General features: G+C 40.1%; 1 protein-coding gene across 1 annotated transcript in view; it reads right to left on the reverse strand.

The window, feature by feature from the left end:
- Nucleotides 1-25,706, reverse strand: part of MUSK (muscle associated receptor tyrosine kinase) — a 278,906-nt gene that overhangs the window by 115,493 nt on the left and 137,707 nt on the right. Inside the window, exons 6-9 of the mRNA XM_073591125.1 lie at nucleotides 25,352-25,476; nucleotides 17,690-17,849; nucleotides 11,583-11,589; nucleotides 7,399-7,662 (exon numbers count right to left, since the gene is read on the reverse strand). Of these exons, the coding sequence (XP_073447226.1) occupies nucleotides 7,399-7,662; nucleotides 11,583-11,589; nucleotides 17,690-17,849; nucleotides 25,352-25,476 (556 nt within the window). The remainder of the gene's footprint in view (nucleotides 1-7,398; nucleotides 7,663-11,582; nucleotides 11,590-17,689; nucleotides 17,850-25,351; nucleotides 25,477-25,706) is intronic.

Consider the following 25,706-nt stretch of genomic DNA (forward strand, 5'->3'; position numbering starts at 1 on the left):
TCAGGTCATTTCCTTATTTCTCTCCAGTGTGATAAAGTCTAGGAAATAACTTCAACCTGTTAATCTTGTACAGAACAAACTGCTCTCATACATAATTCACACCCAAGAGCCACATTTATCACACTCTGGAAAATCCAGACAGAGTGACAGCAGCAAACTAGGCTCATCACAGTGACAACAGGAATAAACTGTTACATAAAGATGTGTTGATATTAATAATGCACGCGCTGTAATATGCCAGCTTCTGTGGCAAGCAGTGTAATTCTAAAACTGCAGGTGACTGATGGAATTCCTAGTAAAGGTTATGGAAAGCCAGTGTTCACAATGCCAAGTATATTACAAGGCCCAGAGGTCAGGATCAATCTTCCTCACTTCTACTTAAAAATATGCACTGAAAAAAATATTGATCTTCTCACAGCATGCAATATGGATTTCATGATGGATTTTTATCTCCAGCGCTTTGATGGCTTCTGTCTAAATTTGTTGTTACTGCCAAGGAAGGCTCTTAAGCCAAGATTTATCTAGCACAGAGCAAGCTCTTCAGTCAGTATTACAATTCCAAAGGTTTAGTTATTAAAGTTATGTCAACTTCACAGCAAAACCACGCTATTATATTAGCTGGCAATACATCAAAAAAAGTTTGACTTGCTTAAAAACCGAATACATCAAGGTCTCATGCTATTTACCCTTAGAAGACATAAAAGCTTCCCTCCTGCTCTCAGTAAAATACAGAGCTCCAAATCTGCACTGCATTTTAGTTATTAACTGTATCTATTTGCAACAGCAAATTGCAGATCACTTTACATTGTATCTACCACCGTTTACCATATTCCCTGTCCCAGTAAGCATCCAGTTCAGCATCTTTGCCAGTAGTCTCCAAACTGCAGCCCAGGGTCCGGACACACCCCTTTGCTTGCTTTTATTTGGCCCTCTGGGCACTAATTTATTCACTGACATCAATGAAGGGGTACAATTACTCCCAATGGCTCCAATGATGAGTAATGATGAACGGTAAACTGGCCCTTTGGTTTAGAAAGTTTGGAGACCCCTGGTCTATGCTATAGAAACAAAAACATCTAGCACTCTAAGGACCTCTAAAGCAGAAACCATTAAATTGGATAGACAGATAGCAGAGAGGAGTGGAGCCTCACGCATGTGCAGTAGGGTTCCCGGCGTGAAGCCGTGAGGCTTTACTGCCGGGTTCCCTTACTTGCAATGGAGGCGGCATGCACCCGACAGCTGATGGAAACGTCAGCTGCGGTGCTGACATCACTGAACTCCAGGACAGGTAAGTATCCGATTATTATAAGTCAACAGCTGCAGTATGTGCAGCTGCTGGCTTTTAATTTTTGCAGCGGTGGACGGACCTCCGCTTTAAGAACTTGAATTATGTAGATCTGTCTGGCTTAGTGGCTCACCCACTTGCAGGTCCTGAGAATAATTCTTTGTCTGATTTTATTTCAGTGGTCTGCACCACTCATTTTAATGCATTAGTGATCTTAGTTGACAGCAAGCATATTTGTATCCAGGATCTTACCCATGCTGCATGCAAGATTTACTGCTCATATGACTCAGTACCCTCCATGATGTATAAATGTACTTGTCAGCTATAAAAACCAGGTCCCTTTCTAATTTCATGTTATGTGTAGGACTGCTTTGGGTCAAGTGATCTAACAAGTCATGTTCATGGTCACCTAATTTGATTACCTAACTTGGAATTAGAGCACTCTGGAACCTACTTTTTTAAAGCTGGGATTGAGCTGTTCACTGGTTTATAACTGTCATCTCCTTAACTACCATAGCAAAGCTATGAAATATTTCAGCAATAGTTCAGCAATAATATGAGCCATGCTAAGATGCATCCATCCTCATGGAACTTAAAGTGGACCTTCACACAAAAATATCACTTTACATCTTTGAAATCCTCTTCCCTCCATAATCTAAACAAGCAGACAGTTTGTTGTTTTTTTTTGTGTGTTATTTTCTCTCTTTTTTTTATTCACAGTCCATCCCGTTCCCTACCTCTCTTTTCATCTAGGCAAGAATGACAAGAACCCTGCTTCTGCAGCCTCCTTGAGTTTTCATGTCACATATCCCAGCAGACATGAACTGAGGCACCAGCTTCCACACAGCGCTGGAAAAAGGACCTAAGGCTGCGTCATCCGAGCCAGCTTTAAGAACCAGGAAAAGGCAGCTGACACCTGATAACTCAGGAAGGAAGATGGTGACACATGACCTAGTGTGCAGCAACAGAGCAACAGGTCGCAACCATACAGCAACACAGCCCGGGGACACCACATTTTTCAAGGGGACCCTTTCTTATCCCTGCCCCTTTTCTATTAACTTTTCCTTTCCCCACCCTCAGGGAGGGGCCTTGGCTCTCGCGTTATGGGTGTGTCTGTATTGTAAGTGAAGGTATAAGTACTGCTGAATAACCATTTGTAGTTTGGCTCTGAAGAAGAAGGACCTTCCTTTGAGATGCCTCAGCCAGCCAACCACCCATGAGGTCTGGGAGTGTTCAGCCACATGGTGTGGTTTTATGAGCGTTTTTACCACCTCTGTTTGTGAGTAGATATTATTTGTTTATAACTTTTTAATAAATATTTGTTGGATAATGGACTAGGCCAGTGCACCCTCTTTCTTTTATTCATTTCTGCAGTACTTCAAGGACAACCCCAGTCCAAGAGGGCAGCAAGGCTTCCAAGGAATTATCCACATTTGTTATGGTGGAACAGTCACTATTGGGTCTATTGTTCTTGTTGGTGTCACAACAGAACGATGCTGGGTTCATTGGGCATGCCAAAGTATTTAGTGAGTATAACCTAACAAAAAGGTATGGGGGATTGAAAAAAAGAACAAGTCAAAGTTCCTCTTTGGTGACTTTCCCCAACAACCATTCATTTCAACATACCAGAGTGAAATTAATTTGCTATATAAACCATTTGTGCTTTATTTACACTGATAAAAATGATTCTGTTGGCTTGTAATTTTAACATAAAAATGTTATCATTTTCAACATATAAATAAAAGTTAATTAATTTACTTTGATATTTTAAGTACCTTACTTAATTTTCATCAGTTCTTAAAACACACCTTTTACATTTACAAAAATAATGTATAATATTGAGTAATCTAGACAAAACTTTTAAGGTACAGTGCCTTGCAAAAGTATTCACCCCCTTGGCTTTTTACCTACTTTGTTACATTACAGCCTTTAGTTCAATGTTTTTTTAATCTGAATTATATGTGATGAGTCAGAACACAATAGTCTAAGTTGGTGAAGTAAAATTAGAAAAATATATACATAAAACTATTTTTCAGAAATAAAAAAATAATAATTGGCGTATGCGTATGTATTCACCCCCTTTGTTATGAAGCCCATAAAAAGCTCTTGTGCAACCAATTACCTTCAGAAGTCACATCATTCGTGAAATGATGCCCACTTGTGTGCAATCTAAGTGTCACATGATCTGTCATTACATATACACACCTTTTTGAAAGGCCCCAGAGCCTGCAACACCTAAGCAAGAGGCACCACTAACCAAACACTGCAATGAAGACCAAGGAACTCTTCAAACAAGTAAGGGACAATGTTATTGAGAAGTAGAAGTCAGGGTTAGGTTATAAAAAAATATCCAAATCTTTGATGATCCCTAGGAGCACCATCAAATCTTTCATAACCAAATGGAAAGAACATGGCACAACAGCAAACCTGCCAAGAGACGGCCACACACCAAAACTCACGGCCCGGGCAAGGAGGGCATTAATCAGAGACCTAAGGTAACCCTGGAGGAGCTGCAGAGTTCCACAGCAGAGACTGGAGTATCTGTACATAGGACGACAATAAGCCGTACGCTCCATAGAGTTGGGCTTTATGGTAGAGTGGCCAGAAGAAAGCCATTACTTTCAGCAAAAAACAAAATGGCACGTTTTGAGATTGCGAAAAGGCATGTGGGAGATTCCCAAAATGTATGGAGGAAGGTGCTCTGGTCTGATGAGACTAAAATTGAACTTTTTGGATGTCAAAGAAAACGCTATGTCTGGCACAAACCCAACACATCACATCACCCAAAGAACACCATCCCCGCAGTGAAACATGGTGGTGGCAGCATCATGCTGTGGGGATGTTTTTCAACAGTCGTGACTAGGAAACTGGTCAGCGTTGAGGGAAAAATGGATGGTGCAAAATACAGGGATATTCTTGAGCCTCTACCACTCTGTGTGTGATTTGAGGCTAGGATAGAAGTTCACCTTCCAGCAGGACAATGACCCCAAACACACTGCTAAAGCAACACTTGAGTGGTTTAAGGGGAAACATGTAAATGTGTTGGAATGGCCTAGTCAAAGCCCAAACCTCAATCCAATAGAAAATCTGTGGTCACACTTAAAGATTGCTGTTCACAAGCACAAACCATCCAACCTGAAGGAGCTGGCGCAGTTTTGCAAGGAGGAATAGACAAAAATCCCAGTAGTAAGATGTGGCAAGCTCATAGAGACTTATCCAAAGTGAATTGGAGCTGTGATAGCCGCAAAAGGTGGCTCTACAAAGTATTGACTGTATTGTGGTATTGTTATTTTGTCCTATTTGTTGTTTGCTTCACAATAAAAAAAAAAACATCTTCAAAGTTGTGGGCATGTACTGTAAATTAAATGATGCAAATCCTCAAACAATCCATGTCAATTCCAGGTTGTGAGGCAACAAAACGCGAAAAATGCCGGGGGGGGGGGGGGGGCTTGAATACTTTTGCAAGGCACTGTATGTGCATTTCCATATTCTAATTGAGTTACATTTACTTAAAAAAGTTATCTTTTCATTTGACTAAAATTGTGGGACTCTTTTGTTTGCCAAACGTGCACGAGTTTTGATGCTGTATATTTTAAAGAGCTTGACATCTTTTGGAACTTTGAAAGCCTGCACAAAGCAGTTCCCATAGGTTTGAGGCCCACCAGGACAAAATGGCGCCACCAGTGACTAGAAAGTCACTACAAAGCCATGCAATGGCATTGAAAGGTAAGAATGAACAGCAAATTATCGTTCACATGCTTTAAACGTTACTGAGACAACTCACTTGTGCGCACACAAAGTTTGCGCTTACTGCATGCGGCAGAATGCAACCAAGATGCAGGGTTAGGGACCGCCAGCTGTTAAGAAACTATTTTGTGCCACAAAAAATAATGTTTCAGCTGGTTTGGTTTTTGGGATATTGGAATTCCAATTCAGGTTATGTAACATCGAGCCCTGCCCACTTTGCACCGAATGTTATTAAAATTTAAAAACAAATATAGCATTAGTTTGTACTGCATCTGTTCTGATTTGTGCTGCAAAAATGAACACATGTGCTAGTTTGGTTTCAGAAATATTGCGCATTATAGTTGCTGAAACCTTTCCCATTTTGAACCGCATGTTATTACATTTTCAATACAATTTGTTTGTGCTGCATTTGTGCTGATTTGTACCAAAAAAAACCTTTCTGTTTGTTCGGTTTTTGAGATATTGGACATTTAACAATAGATTATGTAACCTAAAGCCCTGCCCACTTTGCACATTATTACATTACAAAAACAAATATACTATATTTATGCTGCATTGGCAGGAAAAACAAGCATATTGGTATAGTGTATTTTTTGTTTCAGAAAGAATGATTATGGGACACTTTAAAGTGCAAATTACTTTCCTAAAAGGCTTTAAAAAAAGTTAATACATTCTGGGGTTGATTTACTAAAGGCAAAAAGACTGTTCACTTTGCAAAGTGTAGTTGCCCTCTGCAAGTGCAGTTGCTCTAAAGCTTAGTAAATGAGGTAAGGCTTCACCTTGCAAAGAGTACCCAATCACGTGCAAGGAAAATAAAAAAAAACTGAATTTATGCTTGAAATGATTGGATAGTGGATGTCAGCAGAGCTTCTACTCATTTACTAAGCTCTGGAGAACATTTTGGAAAGTGCACAGTCTTTTTCCCTTTAGTAAATCAACCCCTCTGTGTTCTTTATTCTTTACAGATATACTGTATGTTACATGTGTGTGTTTCAGTTTTATTTGTTAGCTGAGAAAGAGAAATGTTTTACTTTTTTTTTTAATGTTTACATTTGATGCTGCTTTAATAATATTACATTTGTAACACTTTATAAATAATAAATGTTCATTTGTTTTGAAAGCCTGTTTCATGATACTATTCCTTTTTTAAAAAAAACATATTATTGTATTATTTTTATATAAAAACCTTTAAACATATATCAAATACATATGGAAAATAAGTTTTACCAACTTTAAAAAATTGAGTAAGTTACAAGTTAATAGAGTAATTGGCTCCTGTGTAAATTTGCCCTAGTATGTGTATCTATGAATGTGAGTTAGGGATCTTAGATTGTAAGCTCCTTGAGGGAAGGGACTGATGTGAATGTACAATGTATATGTAAAGCGCTGTGTAAATTGACAGTGCTCTATAAGTACTTGAAATAAATAGGTTGTGTCCCTAACTTAAACTTTTCTAGAAACTGAAAAAAATTGAGTTAGCTTTACTTAAAACAACAAAGTTAAAAACATAAAAAGTCTAATGAGTCAGACAAAAATAAGTTTAGTTGACAGTACTAAAAAAGCTGATGCAAATAGTTGCCTCAATTTTTTGAGTAGACCCAACACAATATTTTTTACAGTGTGCCAGCTAGGTAAACAGCTTATGGAAATCAGCCCACTGTGCCGATGACTGACATCAACACCTCATTTCATGAAGGTCAAACAGCAGCTGTCAACATTAAAATATAAATGCCCTAACCATTACATTCATTCTTATTCTTCTTAAAGGCTTCTTGTTTTAGCTACTGGTGATTTTTGAAATAGCTGTTTTGATGCCACAAGAAGGACTTCCAGAACTGATGAAAAGAGTTGCTTCTCAGAGGGATACTGAGAAATAAGTTCACTGTAAATTTACTGTATTACCTGATGAGAGCTACATGTACAGTATCTGCTGACTTTGAAAACAGCAAGCATAGCACTGTAGTAAAACAAGTCATCTCCTAAATTATATTTTCAGATTTTTCTTGTTTATTTTTTTGCTTAACAAAAGATACTATGTCTTACAAAATGTTTTTAAATTAGGAAAGAGTTATACAATAATAAATATGGCAGTGGTGATGATAATGATGATGAAAAAATGCTTTAGAGAGCAACATAGGGTTTTTATAGGCTCAATAATCATTTAATATTGACTGGAGACCCAAATGATAAATGGCCTTAACCAGAATCAAATCATTGACTCTTATGAATATACCATTTGCAATTGACCACACTATAGTGATTTTTTTCAGTGGCTTCATCTGATCATACTGGTAATTGGCTGACTCACATACTTACTTATAAGCTACAAAATATTGGTTCACTTCATTTAGTCAAGTGCATCTTACCTGCATATTGGACTTGGTGCAGGACCATCTCCTGTTGGGTTGCATTCTCGGAAGAAGTAGTTGCACAACAGAACTTCTGCAGCTGGGCGACAAAGAGGGCTGACTGTTTTCAGCTCTGTCCAGGCAGTTTGAGCAAGCATCTCCTGGCTCTCTTCTGGTTCACTGTTAGATGTATTGAAAAAAACTAAAGAGTCCTTTGCAAGCATTGTATTACAAATGTCCCCTCTGTAGGTGCTGCAGTAGCCAGTATCTCCTTTGTACAGTCTGACAAGGGGGGATAAAAAGATTTTTTTAAGCACAGAACTAAATTAAATCACTTTTGGTTTCATAGTTCTTTACTTTTGAAATCATCATATTTAAAAATCCCATCTAATCCCAAGACACATACATTGTGGTGTTTTTTTTAATAACTCTTGCAAAGTGCATTATCTGCATTACTCAAGCAAATGGTGGAGTAAACTGAAAAATAAATGTATACAGATTTGCAATATACATATTGTGAGCATGAGTACAATTAGGAGCGATGCACTCTGTAGGCATTATCTAGATATCTGGGTTGCAATAGAAGGAGGTACCCCACTGGGGGTGAAAGGGAGTCAGGAACACTGTTCATATTTTGAGGGCAGAAAGTGGGTGCTATAAAGAATAGCTTTGTGAAGTGTGTGTATTTGGTGATGTATTCATATAATTGTAAAGTATTTTTCCCAAAAGGAGAAGTTAAATTCCAACACCAGGCACAATAATTTCACTGCATTATTATATGCATCTCCCCCTGTACTTTCTGATTACACCAGAAACTAATACAAATTAGTCTAACCGTACTAATTTGTAAAAAAAAAAAAATGTTTCAAACATTTAAACGTATATTAAACCCCTTTCATACTGAGGCATTTTTCAGGCGCTTTTGGGCTAAAAATAGCGGCATTCAGCCCTACGTAAGCTCAATGACCTGGTAAAAAGGGCTCGGCTTGTTAGGTTCATACAGAATTATGCTATGTGGCCCTCTCTTTCCATTTCCCTTATCCAATTGACCAATATCCACATCTTCTGACATACAACCATCTTTGTATGGAGACCGATTTCTCATGAGGTTCCGGGATGTTCTGCGTTTCAACCACAGATGATTCCTAAGACTCCATCCTGGTTGTTGGCTGACAACATAAGCCTGTTTGACTCACAGAACGTATGTAAGCTTACATCTACCTTAGTGGTAGCTTTACTGCACCGGTGTCTTTAGTTTTTATCCACTATATTGGATGCCAATGCAGTGATTAGGACCTTCAATCTACTCACTATATACTGTGGATCTTCAATCTACTCACTATACACTGTGGATTACAAAGAATTTCAGGAACTTATTTATTTATTTATTTACTTTTTTGCACAAACTTTTTTGTATTCAGTTTTTAGTCACTTACATGGTACATATCACATATGGTAATTTTGTGATTTTTTTGTACATTCTATTAGTTATTATGGTTTGCAGACTTACTTAATTTGATTCACTGAGATTTTGTGATTCACTTTTCAATGGTAATGGTTGGGTTGTGTTAATCAACCCAAACACTTTAGCGCTACACTTATACACCTTTTGGGCTAAAAATAGCGCCTGTAAAGCGCCTGAAAAACGGCTCCCCTGCAGTGTCAATGTGAAAGCCGGAGGGCTTTCACACTGAGGCGATGCGCTGGAAGAACATTAAAAAAACTCCTGCAAGCAGCATCTTTGGAGCAGTGAAGGAGCGGTGTATACACCGCTCCTTCACCGCTCCTGCCTATTGAAATGAATGGGCACCATTGCCGAACCGCCAGCTGCAGCGGCGCTTTGCAGGGTCGTTTTAACCCTTTTTTGGACCACTAACGGGGGTTAAAAGTGCCCCGCTACTGCCTGAAAACCCCTGCAAAAACAACAGTAAAGCGCCGCTAAAAATAGCAGCGCTGATGCCCCAATGTGAAAGGGGCCTTACTACAAAGTCAAAGTAAAGAGCTACTTAGAAATTGTAATACAGTAAAATTATTGTGCCCAGAGTTGAGCTTTAAGCAGTTTTCTTAAATGTAATCATTTGAGGTGAGATTCTGTACTTCTAACTTTGAATATTATGATTGCAAGATTCATCATTTAATGATGTGTAGTAACATACAGTATCTCACAAAAGTGAGTACACTCATCACATTTTTGTATACATTTTATTATATCTTTTCATGTGACAACACTGAAGAAATGACATTTTGCTACATTTTAAAGTAGTGAGTGTACAGCTTGTATAACAGTGGAAATTTGCTGTACCCTCAAAATAACTCAACACACAGCCATTAATGTCTAAACCGCTGGCAACAAAAGTGAGTACATCCCTAAGTGAAAATGTCCAAATTGGGCCTAATTAGCCATTTTTCCTCCCTGGTGTCATGTGACTCATTAGTGTTACAAGGTCTCAGGTGTGAATGGGGAGCAGGTGTGTTAAATTTGGTGTTATCGCTCTCATACTGGTCACTGGAAGTTCAACATGTCACCTCATGACAAAGAACTCTCTGAGGATCTGAAAAAAAGAATTGTTGCTCTACAAAAAGATGGCCTATGCTATAAGAAGATTGCCAAGACCCTGAAACTGAGCTGCAGCACAGTGGCCAAGACCATACAGCAGTTTAACAGGACAGGTTCCACTCAGAACAGAACTCGCCATGGTCAACCATAGAAGTTGAGTGCACGTGCTCAGCGTCATATCCAGAGGTTGTCTTTGGCAAATAGACGTATGAGTGCTGCCAGCATTGCTGCAGAGGTTGATGGGGTGGGAGGTCAGCCTGTCAGTGCTCAGACCATACGCCACACACTGCATAAAATTGGTCTGCATTGCTGTCATCCCAGAAGGAAGCTTCTTCTAAAGGTGATGCACAAGAAAGCCCACAAACAGTTTGCTGAAGACAAGCAGACTAAGGACATGGATTACTGGAACCATGTCCTGGGGTCTGATAAGACCAAGATAAAGTTATTTGGTTCAGATGGTGTCAAACGTGTGTGGCGGCAACCAGGTGAGGAGTACAATGAAACTGTGTCTTGCCTACAGTCAAGCATGGTGGTGGGAGTGTCATGGTCTGGGGCTGCATGAGTGCTGCCGGCACTAGGAAACTACAGCTCATTGAGGGAACCATGAATGCCAACATGTACTGCGACATACTGAAGCAGAGCGCGATCCCCTCCCTTCGGAGACTGGGCCGCAGGACAGTATTCCAACATGATAACAACCCCAAACACACCTCCAAGACGACCACTGCCTTGCTAAAGAAGCTGAGGGTGAAGGTGATGGACTGGCCAAGCATGTCTCCAGACCTAAACCCTATTGAACATCTGTGGGGCTTCCTTAAACGGAAGGTGGAGGAGCACAAGGTCTCTAACATCCACCAGCTCTGTGATGTCGTCATGGAAGAGTGGAAGAGAGTGGCAAACTGTGAAGCTCTGGTGAACTCCATGCCCAAGAGGGTTAAGGCAGTGCTGGAAAATAAAGGTGGCCACACAAAATATTGGCACTTTGGGCCCATTTTGGACATTTTCAAGTAGGGGTGTACTCACTTTTGTTGCCAGCGGTTTAAACATTAATGGCTGTGTGTTGTTATTTTGAGGAGACAGCAAATATACACTGTTATACAAGCTGTACACTCACTACACATGAAAAGATATAATAAAATATTTACAAAAGTGTGAGGGGTGTGAGATACTGTAAATGTGATGCTCTTGGCTACAGAAATGGATACAACTGTAAAAAAAATAGCCATACTTTTTTTGTTTTTTTTTCTTTTGCACAAAAGTTTAATTTTGGTATGCAAAACCTAATGTTTGCATCTTTGCTGTTTGTCACCCACTGGGCAAATATTTATATGAAAATGGATAGGGCTGCTATTGTTATATTTCCAAACAAGAACATTTGTACCAAACATTGGATAGCTCAAATTTACTGGTTAAGAGGAAAAAAAACAAAGCCTTGTATTAGTAATTGATGATCCAATGAAAGCAGTTTTCAGTAGGGCTATTATAGAACCAGCTGGCTTATAACTGAGAAAATACAGCTTGTGTCCTAGACTTCAATAAACTACATTACATTACGTCAATATCTGTGTGTATTGCTTTATTCAAGCCTTAGGCTCTTTTTTTGTGCTTATAGTGATTAAAATATGTACAAATAAAAGTATCCTACCTCCATTCTACAGTGAAGTTTTATGATGCAGTCCAAGAACACATGTAGAAACAAGAAAAAAACAAGAAGAATTAGCCAAGGCATATCTATCTGTGCTGCCATCAATTCCCTGCCTATAGACGTTTGTATGAATATTGCTGTATAACAAGTTGGTCATATTTCAGTCTTCATTATGAGAAGCTCCAGTTAACTCAGCATGGGCAGGTGATGAGGGTATTTCAAGGAGGGGGAGAAGGTGGCTTTTGTTATTTATGAAGTGCGAGAAACTGAAGAATAGCCAAGAGCAATACCTTGTCATGCAACAGTTCAGAAAAGTTCATGAAACCTCAGAATGTCATTGCTGTTAATGAATTGTAAAAATATTTTATGCATCACTTCACTTTAGGTAAAAAAAAAAAAAAAAAAAAAAAAGAATATCTGCAGACGTGGCCCAGAAGGTTCAAACTGTTTAGTTTTCATTATGATTTTCCAAAAAGAATACATGCAGAACTATTTTACATTTTATCTTTTTTTCAGTTGCTTGCATGTAAAATTTAATTCTGTAGCATCACACTTCCATGTAGGTGCACTTTAAATGACTGCACATCCTTGTGCTTCCAAAAAGCAACAAAAATCTGGTTCTCTATTTGTGAGATGGTCATGGTGTAGAGCAGTATTTCTCAACCTTTTTTTCAGCCAATGCACCCTTTAAAATGATGGACATTCTTAAGGCACTCTTATGGGCAGTCTCAAGGCACACAATTTTAAAATGTTAAAATGACTTTAATAGTTTTACATAATGCGACAGCATCAACACACGTAGGCCATCCAGCATTAGAGGCAATTTATTCTTCCAAAGCAAATACACTTTGCATACTAACACTGACAGAGTAGAATGTTTTCTATTGGTCTAAAATAAGGTATAATGAAAACAGAAATGCTGTATTTAAAAATGTTTATTAAAATTTTAATGAGCAGGGGAGGGAGGAACCAGGGAAGGCAAAATATATGCAGATGAAACTTCAGCTTTAAAAAGTTTGGTTTCTTGCATGAGATCCGTAAGTATAAACTTGCCCTTGACTTCCCCACAAAAGTCCTTCCTTCACTGCAATCCAGCTGACCTGGATTGCAGTGAAGCCATTTGTTTAATCATCTGACTTCAACATTTGCACCTCTCTATGGAATATGAGTAACTCCTAATTTACTGAGGGTATTTTCCTATAGTAGAATTTATAAACAAAAAGACTTGTGTCCTATGATGTTTATTTTTAGATCTCCTGATGTTTGATGCCTTAATGTTCTGCAGTGAATGGCTCTATTTCAAGGCCAACTTCTTCCGCTTCTAGTTTTTACAGAGTTGTGTTGATTTACATGCTGGCACCTTAAATATGTCACAGACGTCAGTGCTAAAATAATACCACCATAAATCCCACTTTATTTTAACTATGAAATTATGCTTGAACTCAGTCTTGATGGGTATTACATAAACCAGAATACATAATTAAATGAGTAAACCTAGGCACAAAAGAGCGACACCCTTGTCATGGCCATATAAGAAGGAACAGAGGCATACAAAAAATAAAGTTTGATCTTACAAGAAATGCAGTGTCTGTCACTTCCTGTGAGATAGAAATACTGGAAACAAAAACAATAATTTCTTTTTTGTGCAAGCCTAAGTTTACACTTTGTGCGTGTCGGAATACACACAAAATTGTATTGTTGCCCAACACGCACAGAAACATAATAACCATTATCAGATGCATGGTGGTGCAATTATTAGTAATGGCACCCCTACGCATTTGCTAATGAATGCGTTTTTGCATGCGCTGTGTTTTTGGAAAAAGGTCAGGGTTTTCTTATCTATGTTCAAAATGAATAGATTGCCCTACACGTGTTGAGCAGAAGCACACACACATTCCATCATACGTGTGTGGTGTGAACCTAGCCTGAGCTACTAATCCCAAATAAAAAGGAAACAACTGAAAAAAACACAATAATGTAGACATTTGTGTGTGTTTATTGTTAGATATGCTTGAAACAGCATATTAGTTTGGAATGGACTAACCGTGCATCACAATTCACAAAAAACTCCACCTTGATTTTTCAACACAGCACTAGAATGTTCACATTGGTTTGTTGTAATATCCTGGAATGCATGTGCATCAAATGGCATTGGCAAAATGCATTAGTGTACCATTCAAAATGATTGGCACTGCAAGACACTGCACCATGGATCAGTGTGTCAGGTACTGAACTACATATTAGCTGTACTCTCATTTAAATGAAAGTAGAAAAATGTATTTGGCTAAATGTGTTGATTCAATTCTCATTTTAATGCAACATCCTTCTTTGACTGGGGTCCTTGCCAACTTCTACTCTCTACACCAGGCATGTCCAAAGTCTGGCCCACGGATCAATTGCGGCCCGAGTTCTGGTTTGGAACGACACGCCTGATAATTTGGACGTATATCTTTTGTGACCCCCAACGATCTCCCAGTGCCGGGGCCACAAAAGATATATATGCTGGCTGCCTTGGAGGGGGACAGGGAGAGAGTGGGATGAGTGCTGTACATACAGGAGAATTTCCTGTTTACATGGCTGCCTCTGTAATAGGAAGTCCCATCTCCTGCGCTGCCATTGGATGACTGTTCTGTCCATTAGAGGAGGCCGGACTTTGTATTATAGAGGCTAACGAGAAAACAGATTCTCCTGTATGTAATCTGTTGGCGCTTGTCCCGCCCCCTCCCTGTCCCCTCCAAGGCTGCAGATGGGCATGGATCAGGCTGCACTGATGGCAATGGTGAGTCTGCATTCATGTCAATGGGGGTGCTGCATTCATGTCAATGGAGGTGTTGCATTCATGGCAATGGAGGTGCTACATTCATGTCATTAGGGGTGCTGCATTCATGTCAATGGGGGTGCTGCATTCATGGCAATAGGGGGAACTGCATTCATGGCAATGGGGGTACTGCATCCATGTCAATGGGGGTGCTGCATTCATGGCAATGGGGGTGCTGCATTCATGGCAATGGGGGTGCTGCATTCATGGCAATGGGGGTGCTGCATTCATGGCAATGGTGAGGCTGAATTCATGGCAATGGTGGGGCTGCATTCATGGCAATAGTGGGGCTGCATTCATGGTAATGGTGGGGCTGCATTCATGGCAATGGTGGGTCTGCATTCATGGCAATGGGTGTGTTGCATTCATGGCAATGGTGAGTCTGCATTCATGGCAATGGTGAGTCTGCATTCATGGCAATGGTGGGGCTGCATTCATGGCAATGGTGAGTCTGCATTCATGACAGTGGTGGGGCTGAATTCATGGCAATGGTGGGGCTAAATTCCTGGCAATAGTGGGGCTGCATTCATGGCAATGGCGAGGTTGCCTTCATGGTAATGGTGAGGCAGCATTCATGGCAATAGTGGGGCTGCATTCATGGCAATGGTGGGGCTGCATTCATGTCAGTGGTGGGACTGCATTTATGGCACTTGTGAGGCTGCATTTATGGCACTTGTGAGGCTGCATTCATGGCACTTGTGAGGCTTCAGATGGGCACTGATTAGGCTGCATTGATGGGCACTGAGCCTTATTTTGCTTCACAGTTCTTTGATTAAATTTTTTTTTTTTTCCTGAAACTTCCCTCATGTTATATGCCGATAAATACGGTATATCCAAATAACATGCCCAAGCTCATTTCTTCACCACACACAGCCACAAAGGCAGGAGAATTCTTCTTGGTTGGTTCAAAGAATGTCAGGCAAAATGGTCGCCCCTCATGTTTACTTCATCAAATCTGGCCCTTTTTGAAAAAAGTTTGGACACCCCTGCTCCACAGTTTCTTAAAATACCTGACTTTACCAGTAAGAATATCCTCTGAAAACGCACTGCAAATGAAGGGTTTAGGTCGGTCATGCATATTGATCTAGACCCTGCAAAAAAAATATTCTACCAGAACAGAGCACAATATATCACTATGGGCCTGGTATCATGATGTTTTGTGCAGATTAGTAGAATGAGCTCTAAGTATCCCCTTTTAATTTCACTGTCTAGAGGTCATTATTAAGCCCATCCATAAACTATTATCTGATAGATAAGGAATAATTTGCTGATACGGCCTAAAGTATTTGATGATAACGATTGACTGTTGCATGATTGGCATCCAAATATCTGAATGTGTATACCTGGTCATTTCCAAGAATAGGTAAATCTGAATATCTGTTTGTCTCTTTTTCAATATCTTCAACGTATCTTTAACTAGTTGCTGCCCGCCCACCATCAAATGACGGCAGGGAGATGCGGCTCTCGTTCTGGGATGCCATCATATGAGCGGCCTATCCGTGCCGCTTATCAGTGCCCATCAGTGCCGCCTATCAGTGCCCACCAGTGCCGCCTATCAGTGCCCACCTATCAGTGCTCATCAGTGCCACCTATCAGTACCCATAAGTGCAACATATTAGTGCCTCCTCATCAGTGCCACCTAATCAGTGCCCATAAGTGCCACCTCATCAATGCCCACCAGTTTAGCCTATCAGTGCCCATCAGTGCTGCCTCATCAGCGCATATCAGTGAAGGAGAAAAATTACTTAGTTACAAAATTTACTGACAGAAACTAAGTAAAAAACTATTTTTTTCAAAATTTTTGGTCTTTTTTTTTTAAGTAAAAAATAAAAAACCCAGCAGTGATTAAATACCACCAAAAGAAAGCTCTATTTGTGTGAAGAAAATGCTAAAATATTTGTTTGGGTTCAGTGTAGCATGACCACACAATTGTCATTCAAAGGGCGACAGCGCTGGAAGCTGAAAAATGGCCTGGGCCAAGTAATGTAAGGTAAGTGGTGTAAGTGCTCTGTAGGCAAGTGGTTAAAGATATATAAAACACTTAAACAGGAATTATTCTTTTTAAGTTGCTCTAAAAAATTGTCATTTACAGAGAAAATGACTAGTTAAGAGTATTCCCTATGGTCTCCCTGCAGCTGATCTTTTTCCCCGTCACTGACTCACCATATCTTGTTCTGAACTGTGTTTTTGTGTGGAGGCAGCCATCTTGTTGGAGACAGGGTTGTGCTGGTCCCCTGATTTCTGGTGATCTGATGGCTGATGGGATAATATTCAAGAAGCAGGGGGGAAGATATAGACACCACAGATCCACAGAATGAATGAGGTAGGAACAGCTTTATCTTTCCACTACAGGTCCTCTGGTACAGCTTTCTATCCAGCAAGAATGGTGAGCAGCACAACAATGATATCACCAAATTTCACTTCAAAACCCATGAGACTAATGCCCCGTACACATGATCGGACATTGATCAGACATTCTGACAACAAAATCCATGGATTTTTTCCAAAGGATGTTGGCTCAAACTTGTTTTGCATACACACGGTCACACAAAGTTGTCGGAAAATCCGATCGTTCTGAACGCGGTGACGTAAAACATGTACGTCGGGACTATAAACAGGGCACTAGCCAATAGCTTTCGTCTCCTAATTTATTCTGAGCATGCGTGGCACTTTGTGCGTCGGATTTGTGTACACACGATCGGAATTTCCAACAACGGATTTTGTTGTCGGAAAATTTTATAGCAAGCTCTCAAACTTTGAGTGTCAGAAATTCCGATGGAAAATGTGTGATGGAGCCCACACGCTCCGATCGCACATTTTCCGTCGGAAAATCCGACCGTATGTACGGGGCATAACAGTTATTGACAGCAGTGTCTTAGATACCTTGGATGAGCTAACAGTGCACATTCAGAAAGTGAACTGTTATTTTTCATGAGGGCAAAGTTAAATCTTTTGGCATACTACTTCAGCACAATTAACATTTCTAGATTTTACCTCTAAGTCAGCAAATCTTCACTTTCTGAGTTCAGACTTTGAACAAGTAAATAGTGCTATTATACGTTTAGATTGTAAGCTCTAACGAGCAGGACCCTCTAATTCCTCCTGTATTGAATTGTATTGTAACCGTACTGTCTGCCCTCACGTTGTAAAGCACAGTGGAAACTGTTGGCGCTATATAAGTGAACAACAATAATAATAATATACAGTTATTGTATTGAGCAATGAAAACTAGTAGATACTGGTTTACTAGCATACAGTTATCTATACACACAGAGCATTCTTTTCAAACCTGATATGCTGATTGCTGCTGCTGCTTTGGCAGGACCAAAACTACCCGTGTGTTTATTGTCCGCCATGCAGGTAAACAGTCCTGGTCTGGAGGCTGTAACATGCAGCTTTGAGAAGATCATTCCATCTTTGACATAGTCCTCCACAGACTCTGGTGAAACCTTGAGCAAAGCAAAAATAAGTTTCTATAGATCATTTTTTACTTTTCAGAAAAGTAAACTTTTTACATATTATGTAATATTTTAATTTTTTTGGCACTTTTTTTCTGACTGCACTGGTCAGTGTCTGCTGTAGACAAAGACATTTTTTTGTATTATTAAATTCTTCAACACAGTCACAAGATACATATCAGTGATATAGAGTCAAGAACTTCACAAAACTGCATATACTTGACAAACTATGCATGCTCAAATGCATGCCTTACAGACAATTGGTTTTATTTTAATTGGGTGGGATCTTTAAAGGTGTAATAACCATGTGCAGACCTCAGTAGTGCATAAATGCAGCCAATCAGACTTCAGCATACTGTAGCTAGATAATGAAAAAGATGCAGGTTACTGCAGGTTATTACTTCTAAAAGAAAGAAGCTACCTTCAGACAAATATTTATTATTTTTAGCTTTGGATGCGGTGTGAAAGGGCTAAAATTACTATCCAATTTTGTCACCAACACCATTTCAGTGTCATTTTGGATTCATTGTCAACTGGCTTTTGTTTGCCTCAAAACTACTGTTCTCTCTATATAATTCTAAGGGAATGCATGAGAAGTTTAAAATAGTATTACCCGCTAACATTCAGCTTAACACACTGAGCACAATAAAATAAACATTCCCCAGTGAACTCTTTGTCAAAATTCTTGCCCCAGGGCTTGGAGTTTATAACTTTCAATGTTTCTGGCTTCTGCTCTCAGTGCGGCTTCCCTAAAATTCTGGTCTTCACAGAAAAGAGTAAATAGTGGACAGTGCAGTCTCTAGTTAGTGTGTTAACTTGGAGAAGGAAGAGAGGAGAAGGGAGGAGCAGGAGAGTGCCTTGCCATCCTAGGCTACTGCACTGTGTGTTTCCATTTGATGGACACAGTGTAGGAAGACGCAATTCTAGTCCCTGCATGAAAGGGTGGCTCGATAGGCTGCTGCAAAAGAAAGAAGCCACCCTGAAAGAGGAAACCTGGGGCAGAGATATGGCAGCAGCTTAAAAAGGAACATAGGCAAGGTATGAGTGTTCTGGGAAAATGTTCTGTTTGTTTGTACTGTGCAATGCCCTTCCATGTGCACCTTACTTCAAAAGCTAATCAAAAAATGAGGGTGGTTGCTGTTTTTGTATAGCCTGCTTGCTGGATTTGGCATGTGGACACATTTTATGCCTTAAAATGCAATTGAGCTCTTGCTGGGCTTCTGATGTTCTCTGCATGGAGGAATAGGTTCATCCTAGGCATACCTGCCATTAATGTATCTACTGCTATGTATGTTCCAACTTGGAGACTCTCAAATTATAGATTTAAGACCGCACTTTACAGAAGAGCCTCGGCAAGGCTTCCACATATATTTGCAGATGTGTGAAACTAAAATCTCTGTTTTGAACGTAAATTGTTAGACAGGGTCAATTTGCTTTTTTTGCAGGCTATCTGGTAAGTGTGCTGGGAAATTTTCTGTTTGTTTATATAGGCAAGAAATAAAAGATGAAGAAGCGGCCTACTCAGTAAGTGATTAATTCAGCTGCACAAAGTACTTAAAGCGGAGTTCCACCCACTTTTATAACTTGGTCTTAAAGGAAAGACCACACCTCCACCAATCGTTTTTGGATAACAATTGTTTTGTTTTTTTTCTTTCATACCTTAAACGAAGTACATAATGTACTTCCGTCCCAGCCTCGCCGCGGCCCAGGGCATCTTATCCTCCTGCTCCCCCGCTGCCTTCTGGTACCAGTGTGTGTCCCAGAAGACGATGGGGCCATTCAGAAACCACCACACACCTGAAGTATCCACTGCCGGTTTACCTTAGTTAGAATGGCGACGCCTGCACCCGATCCGATGGACGGATCGGCTTCGGGGGGCCGGCATCGTGTGCTCCCTGGACAGGTAAGTGTCCTTATTAAAGGTCAGCAGCTGCAGTGTATTTTTGCGGCTGGAACACCGCTTTAAAAAACTGAGGTTTTATTATTGTTTTAAGCAGATCAAATGCAAGTCAACTACAGGTCAACTGTATCTTTCAAATGATTAAAAAAGTAGAGTTTGTCTGTAGGTCACTTAGTCCATATTTTGAACAGTGTTCTGTGGTGCTTCAAACTACTCATCTATTCCTGTAACACCTTTAGTAATGAAGCTGTTTTTTTTGCCATGGTTGACCAGAAATTCTCCAAAGCTTGTCATGAGGTGCTACATATAGTTGCCCAAAGGAGAACATTTTCACTTAATTTAGAGAAGGCAAATTCACTTTAATCAACTAGTTATGTGCAAAGAAGGTTCTAATTTATTACACTCCTCTGCACATGATTGGGAAGTGCAAGGTGAATGTAGATTCACTCGGCTAAGTGAAAAACATGCTCCTTTAGTAAATAATTCCCTTCGGCTTTAGAGAAAGACAAGGTAGGGTAACAGAACAAAAATGAAGATGGAACACTCATCCTTGGTAAGTAGCTATACAATTTTTATTTGAAGCTGTCACTTTCCCTAATATCTTGGGGGTTAAAATATATTAATAAAAACTTGACATTTTAATAAGCTTGTCAACGCACACACAAAAAAAAAACTGAAAAAATGTGGTTTCAGAAACACAACAATTCTTGCTATGAAAAACCAGTCAAGGGGCACCATTCACATTTTCAAGATGTGTGGTAATGTGTGGAGTGGAGTGGCAGATTTTCTTTTCTATTGTTATCTATGTCGCTGGAGTAATTCAACCTCTTTGTTTATCCTGGTGATTAATCTCACTGGGACGAAATGTGAGGAGGTATTCAAAATATCATAGATGTCACTGTAACAGGAGGCAAGGGCCTTTCTTCCGATAGGGACACTTGTTTCAGGGACAAAAAGGGTTTTGCCCTCACTCTGGAGAACTAGTACTGGTTAGTCACAATAAACTAGACTTGTTTATCAATGTTAAAGGCATTTCACCTTTTAAGCTGAATGGGTTTCTCTCAAATGAGAGTTGGTAACATACCCAAACATACCCAAACATTCATACCTGCATGGACAACACAGCCACCTGGATCCAAACAACATGGTGTCATGAAGTGTTGAATTTGACTTATCCACTAGTAATTGTACTATGACCTGGGTAAAGTAAAACATTCACAGACAAACATTTGCTCTCAATTGGGCTGTCACGGAAGATGTGGCCTTGTAAAGGGGATAGTAAAATCGAGCACAGCTTATTTATTAATACAGTATACTGTATACTTTAAAAAGCCAATTATTTTTTTCCAGCTTTGGATAGAGAGAGAAAGACTAAAACTGGACATACAGTGAACCAAATGTGGCCTGGCCAACAGGGAGCAGCCAATTAGCTTCAGGCAGGGATCAATATATTCTGACAGAGGCGGGATCAGTATGCAATGTTTTGTTGGGGGGGGGTTCCCCCATCCACCTTGTTTGTGTGGAAAGAGGAATCTGTGTGTTTTTTTTTTTTCGTTTAGCCAGCTACCAAAAAACTGTGTATGGGTAACTTTTGTCTGAGTCCCTGCTGCAGAGATTAATTATATTTGTCCTGGTAACAACGGACAGAAAATGATAAAACATCCAAAATGACACCCAATGCATTCTATGCATTAAGATGAAAAACCTTCTGTGTGCAGCAGCCCCCCTCAGCCCCCCTAATACTTACCTGAGCCACATCTAGATCCAGCAATGTTGCAGGAATGTCTTGGCTGCCCGGGTCTCCCCTCCTCATTGGCTGAGACAGCAGTGTGGCGCCATTGGCTCCCGCTGCTGTCAATCAAAGTCAGTCATCCAATGAGGAGAGAAAGAGGGTGGGGCCAGGTCGCGGCTCCGTGTCTGAATGGACATAGGTGCTGCCATAGCAAGCTGCTTGTTGTGGAGGCACTCAGCAGGAGGGAGGGGCCAGGAGCACAAAACAGAGACCCGAGAAGAGGAGGATGTGGACTGCTCTGTGCAAAACCACGGCACAGGGCAGGTAAGTATAATATGTTTGTTATTATTAACTAAAAAAACAAGACTTTACAATCACTTTAAGTGAGACAACAAAGGGCTGCCAATCTAAGTGCAGCAAGGTGGATATGTGGACACAGCACACAATAACTGGCAACACACAGTGTGTGGTCAATCTCATGCATTACAGTCTGGGTCAATTGTTATATGGAGTTACGCTATGGGCTCTATTATTGTCTTTACATGAGCATACTGGGCAAAGGAGACTATGGAGGTTGCTGCAAGGACCCTTTTTACAATCATTTGATACTGTGGAGGCTAGACACCCTTTGATGGGTAGTGGCATCTGGTGAGTGCAGCACAAGAGAGGGGCACGAATGAGACACGCGTGCCACATGAAGATATTGCCCGATTGCATGCACTTCCTTTGCAGAACCTTTTTCATTTTAATTGTTCACTGGATTTTTCTGTTATAAATTTATGGATTTTATTCCTATCAATTGATTTTTTATGAGTCATTATATTTATCTATTTTTATATATTCACCTTCTATATATATTTGTTAAAATTATATAGCTATTTTTTTTTAATTGTACACCAGCATTTTGATTGATGGTTCAGTTATATGTGTATTTGCACTTGCATTTAGAACGTTTTCTGTATTAAGGTCCTGTTGTCTGTGTAGGCTGCCTATGCCTTCTTTGTTGGTTCTGGGCCTTTTTTTCACATCAGAATTTATTTTATATATGATAGAACAATTAAATAGCAGCGCCAATTCCACTTACCCACACTGTACCTCATTTTTGGCCATCCGCCTTTTTGGTGGTTGGTATATGTGGAGGTAGCAGTTACTAGCATTTTTTTCAGTAGTCCATAGCACGGAATCATTTATCTTTTATCTACAGGGCCTGTGCGCCATCCATCCACGTGTGCTTCTTCCTGTTTTCTGTCCCGAGGCTGCCTGGTCACCTCGGCTACCCCTTGCAGCTCTATCTTGAGATCCTGGGATGCTTCCTCCTCCCAGCTTCAGATGCACCAATGCACCAATGACTTTAATGCATCCACACACTAAGGTGCCAATTATTGTGTGCTGTGTCCACCGGGCTGCGCTTCAATTGGCCCCACTTTGCTGGCTTTCTAAGCTATGGAAGGTGCCACCCAGACCATATCCAGTGTATCCAGTGTGACATTTTCATTGGTGTCCTCCCTAGCTAGGAATCCTTTTGAGAGCCATGATAAGCATAATTTGTTTTACTTCATGTTGTTGCTAATTGACAGGCAAAAGGTAAAAAAGATATGGACAGGGGCTTATAAAAAAAAAACAAAAAAAAAAAAACAAACATTCTATCCCTAATTAAAACTTGGCTAGAAATACACTTCAAGCATTTTGTAAATGTACCCTCAAGGCACGCAAGCCTGCAGAGGCTAGCTAACGAGGGCAAGGCCCTTGACTAGGGTAGGAGGGATTGACGGGAGAGCTTATTTTAGGCAAGTAAAACTGGCTGGGATACATTTTCCACAGCCTGCACTACCTCTGGTCACCACTAGAGGGAGACTCCACTCCAATCAATCTGTCTGACCACACACAGGCAAATACGAACCTTACACACAGTCTGGTTGCACTCTAATGCCCTGTACACATGGTTGGACATTGATCGGACATTCCGACAACAAAATCCATGGATTTTTTTCCAACGGATGTTGGCTCGAACTTGTCTTGCATACACACGGTCACACAAAGTTGATGGAAAATCTGATCGTTCTGAATGCGGTGACGTAAAACACGTACATCGGGACTATAAACGGGGCAGTAGCCAATAGCTTTCGTTTCTTAATTTATTCTGAGCATGCGTGGCACTTTGTGTGTGGATTTGTGTACACACGATCGGAATTTCCGACAACGGATTTTGTTGTTGGAAAATTTTATAGCAAGCTCTCAAACTTTGTGTGTCAGAAATTCCTATGGAAAATGTGTGATGGAGCCCACACACGGTTGGAATTTCTGACAACAAGGTCCTATCACACATTTTCCATCGGAAAATCCTATCGTGTGTACAGGGCATAAGGGTTTGGGAGCAGTCTAGTAATTTAGTAATTAGCACACACTTCTAGGATTCTTCCAGCTTTCCTACGAGCTAGAATAATTATCTTAATCACTCTTCTCACTGCTCACACACACCCCCACACCAGACACATGACTCACGGTAGCTTGCCACCACTTAGCAGTTTGTCCGTTGATGGTCTGCTAGGCAACCATATACACACACAGATCTCCATCTGGCAGTACTGCTAGTTTTTCAATCTTCATGCAATCTGCCAATACACAGTGGAATTGCATACATATTAGCAAGGAACTTAGATCGAGCACACAGATACTACAATGCAACAATCTCTCCAGGGATATGAGTCTTAGCTTAGTACACAAAAGCGACTTATTGATTTAATTATTTAATATCCTGAAAGTGGGCAGTGCATAAAATATGAGATACATAAAATATAAATACAAAGAAACAGAATTTAAAAAACTGCAACAAAGAAAAAAAGGACATACGCAGTTTGGATATGTGCTATGAAAAGAACACGGAATAAAAACCAAAATAAACTTTACCAAGGTTTATCCTGTGACAGGGGCATGCCAGAAATATTGCAACCCAACAGTTAGACCGGCTCTGTGTGAATCACACCATCCATTTCTCCTGCTCCTCAATTTAGTGAGATATGCACTGGACTTAAGCTCATGCCAATCAACCTTGGGGGGTGTTCCCTTCCCAGCCCACAGGACTGTTGTGTGTTCCAAAGTGACTAGGGTTAAATGGGCCATGAATGGTTCTGATGGCTGGGTCGAGAATAGGATTTTCGACGCCTGCACATCAGTCCGATTGCAACAAGACCAATCAACGCTTGGCTGTCAAGGTTAGGCTTCCTATAACTGTTTTGCGGATTTCTCTTGGATTCTATATACACTACACAGACCATATTAAATGTACACATACCCCAAAATGTGTAAATCAAAATGAATTATTTTCAACTCTCTGCAATGAATATTTTAGTTTTTATAAGAGATTTTTGGCACAAATCAATGGTTGGAAAGCATTTGGGAGCCATAAGAGTGTACAGGCTTCATCCCCTGCTGGGCCTGTAGACAAATTGCCTAGATCCTTCTGTTGATGCTTCCAGGAGGTGGCAACTTTATATATACAAATATTGGGGGATTTTATTGGCACTTACTGTAGGTGTCAATCCTGGTCTACAGGCCTCTGTCTTCTTTCAATTAGTAATTTGGGACCATTTGTCTAATATTGATTAAGAGAATATAGCATCCTTTATACCACAGCATTAAACTATATCTACAATCACAATACTTTTACAGGCTACTACTTAGGTCAGCTATTGATGAATAGAATTATTCGACCTTTACATTCATGTAACACCTCTCCATTGTAAAACATTTTTGTTTTATTAATACAATTGTAACTCATTTACAAAATTGCAATGACATGACTTGATATATTCCAGAACTATAGGGTAATGTATAAGAATTAACACCAGAAAAAAAACTCACGGCTTTTCCATTTTCAAACCACCTGATGGAAGGAACTGGAATACCAGTTGCTGCACACTTCAAGGACACTTCTGCACCAAATGTTACATTCTTTGATTCTGGTGCCTTTATGATCTTGGCAAGCACTAGGAAGAGAAGATCACATGACAAGGTTACAAATAATATGTGTTGCTTTTCCTAAATATGTTTGCACTTACACTTCCTCTTTTGCCGCGTACACACGATCGGAATTTCGGCCCGCAAAAGACCGATGAGAGTTTTTCGTCAGAAAATGCGACCGTGTGTATGTTCCATCAGTCTTTTGCTGGCGGAATTCCAGCCAGCAAAAGATTGAGAGCATGCTCTCAATTTTTCG

This window comes from Aquarana catesbeiana, linkage group LG01, assembly GCF_042186555.1.
Source record: "Aquarana catesbeiana isolate 2022-GZ linkage group LG01, ASM4218655v1, whole genome shotgun sequence".
Taxonomy (NCBI): domain Eukaryota; kingdom Metazoa; phylum Chordata; class Amphibia; order Anura; family Ranidae; genus Aquarana; species Aquarana catesbeiana.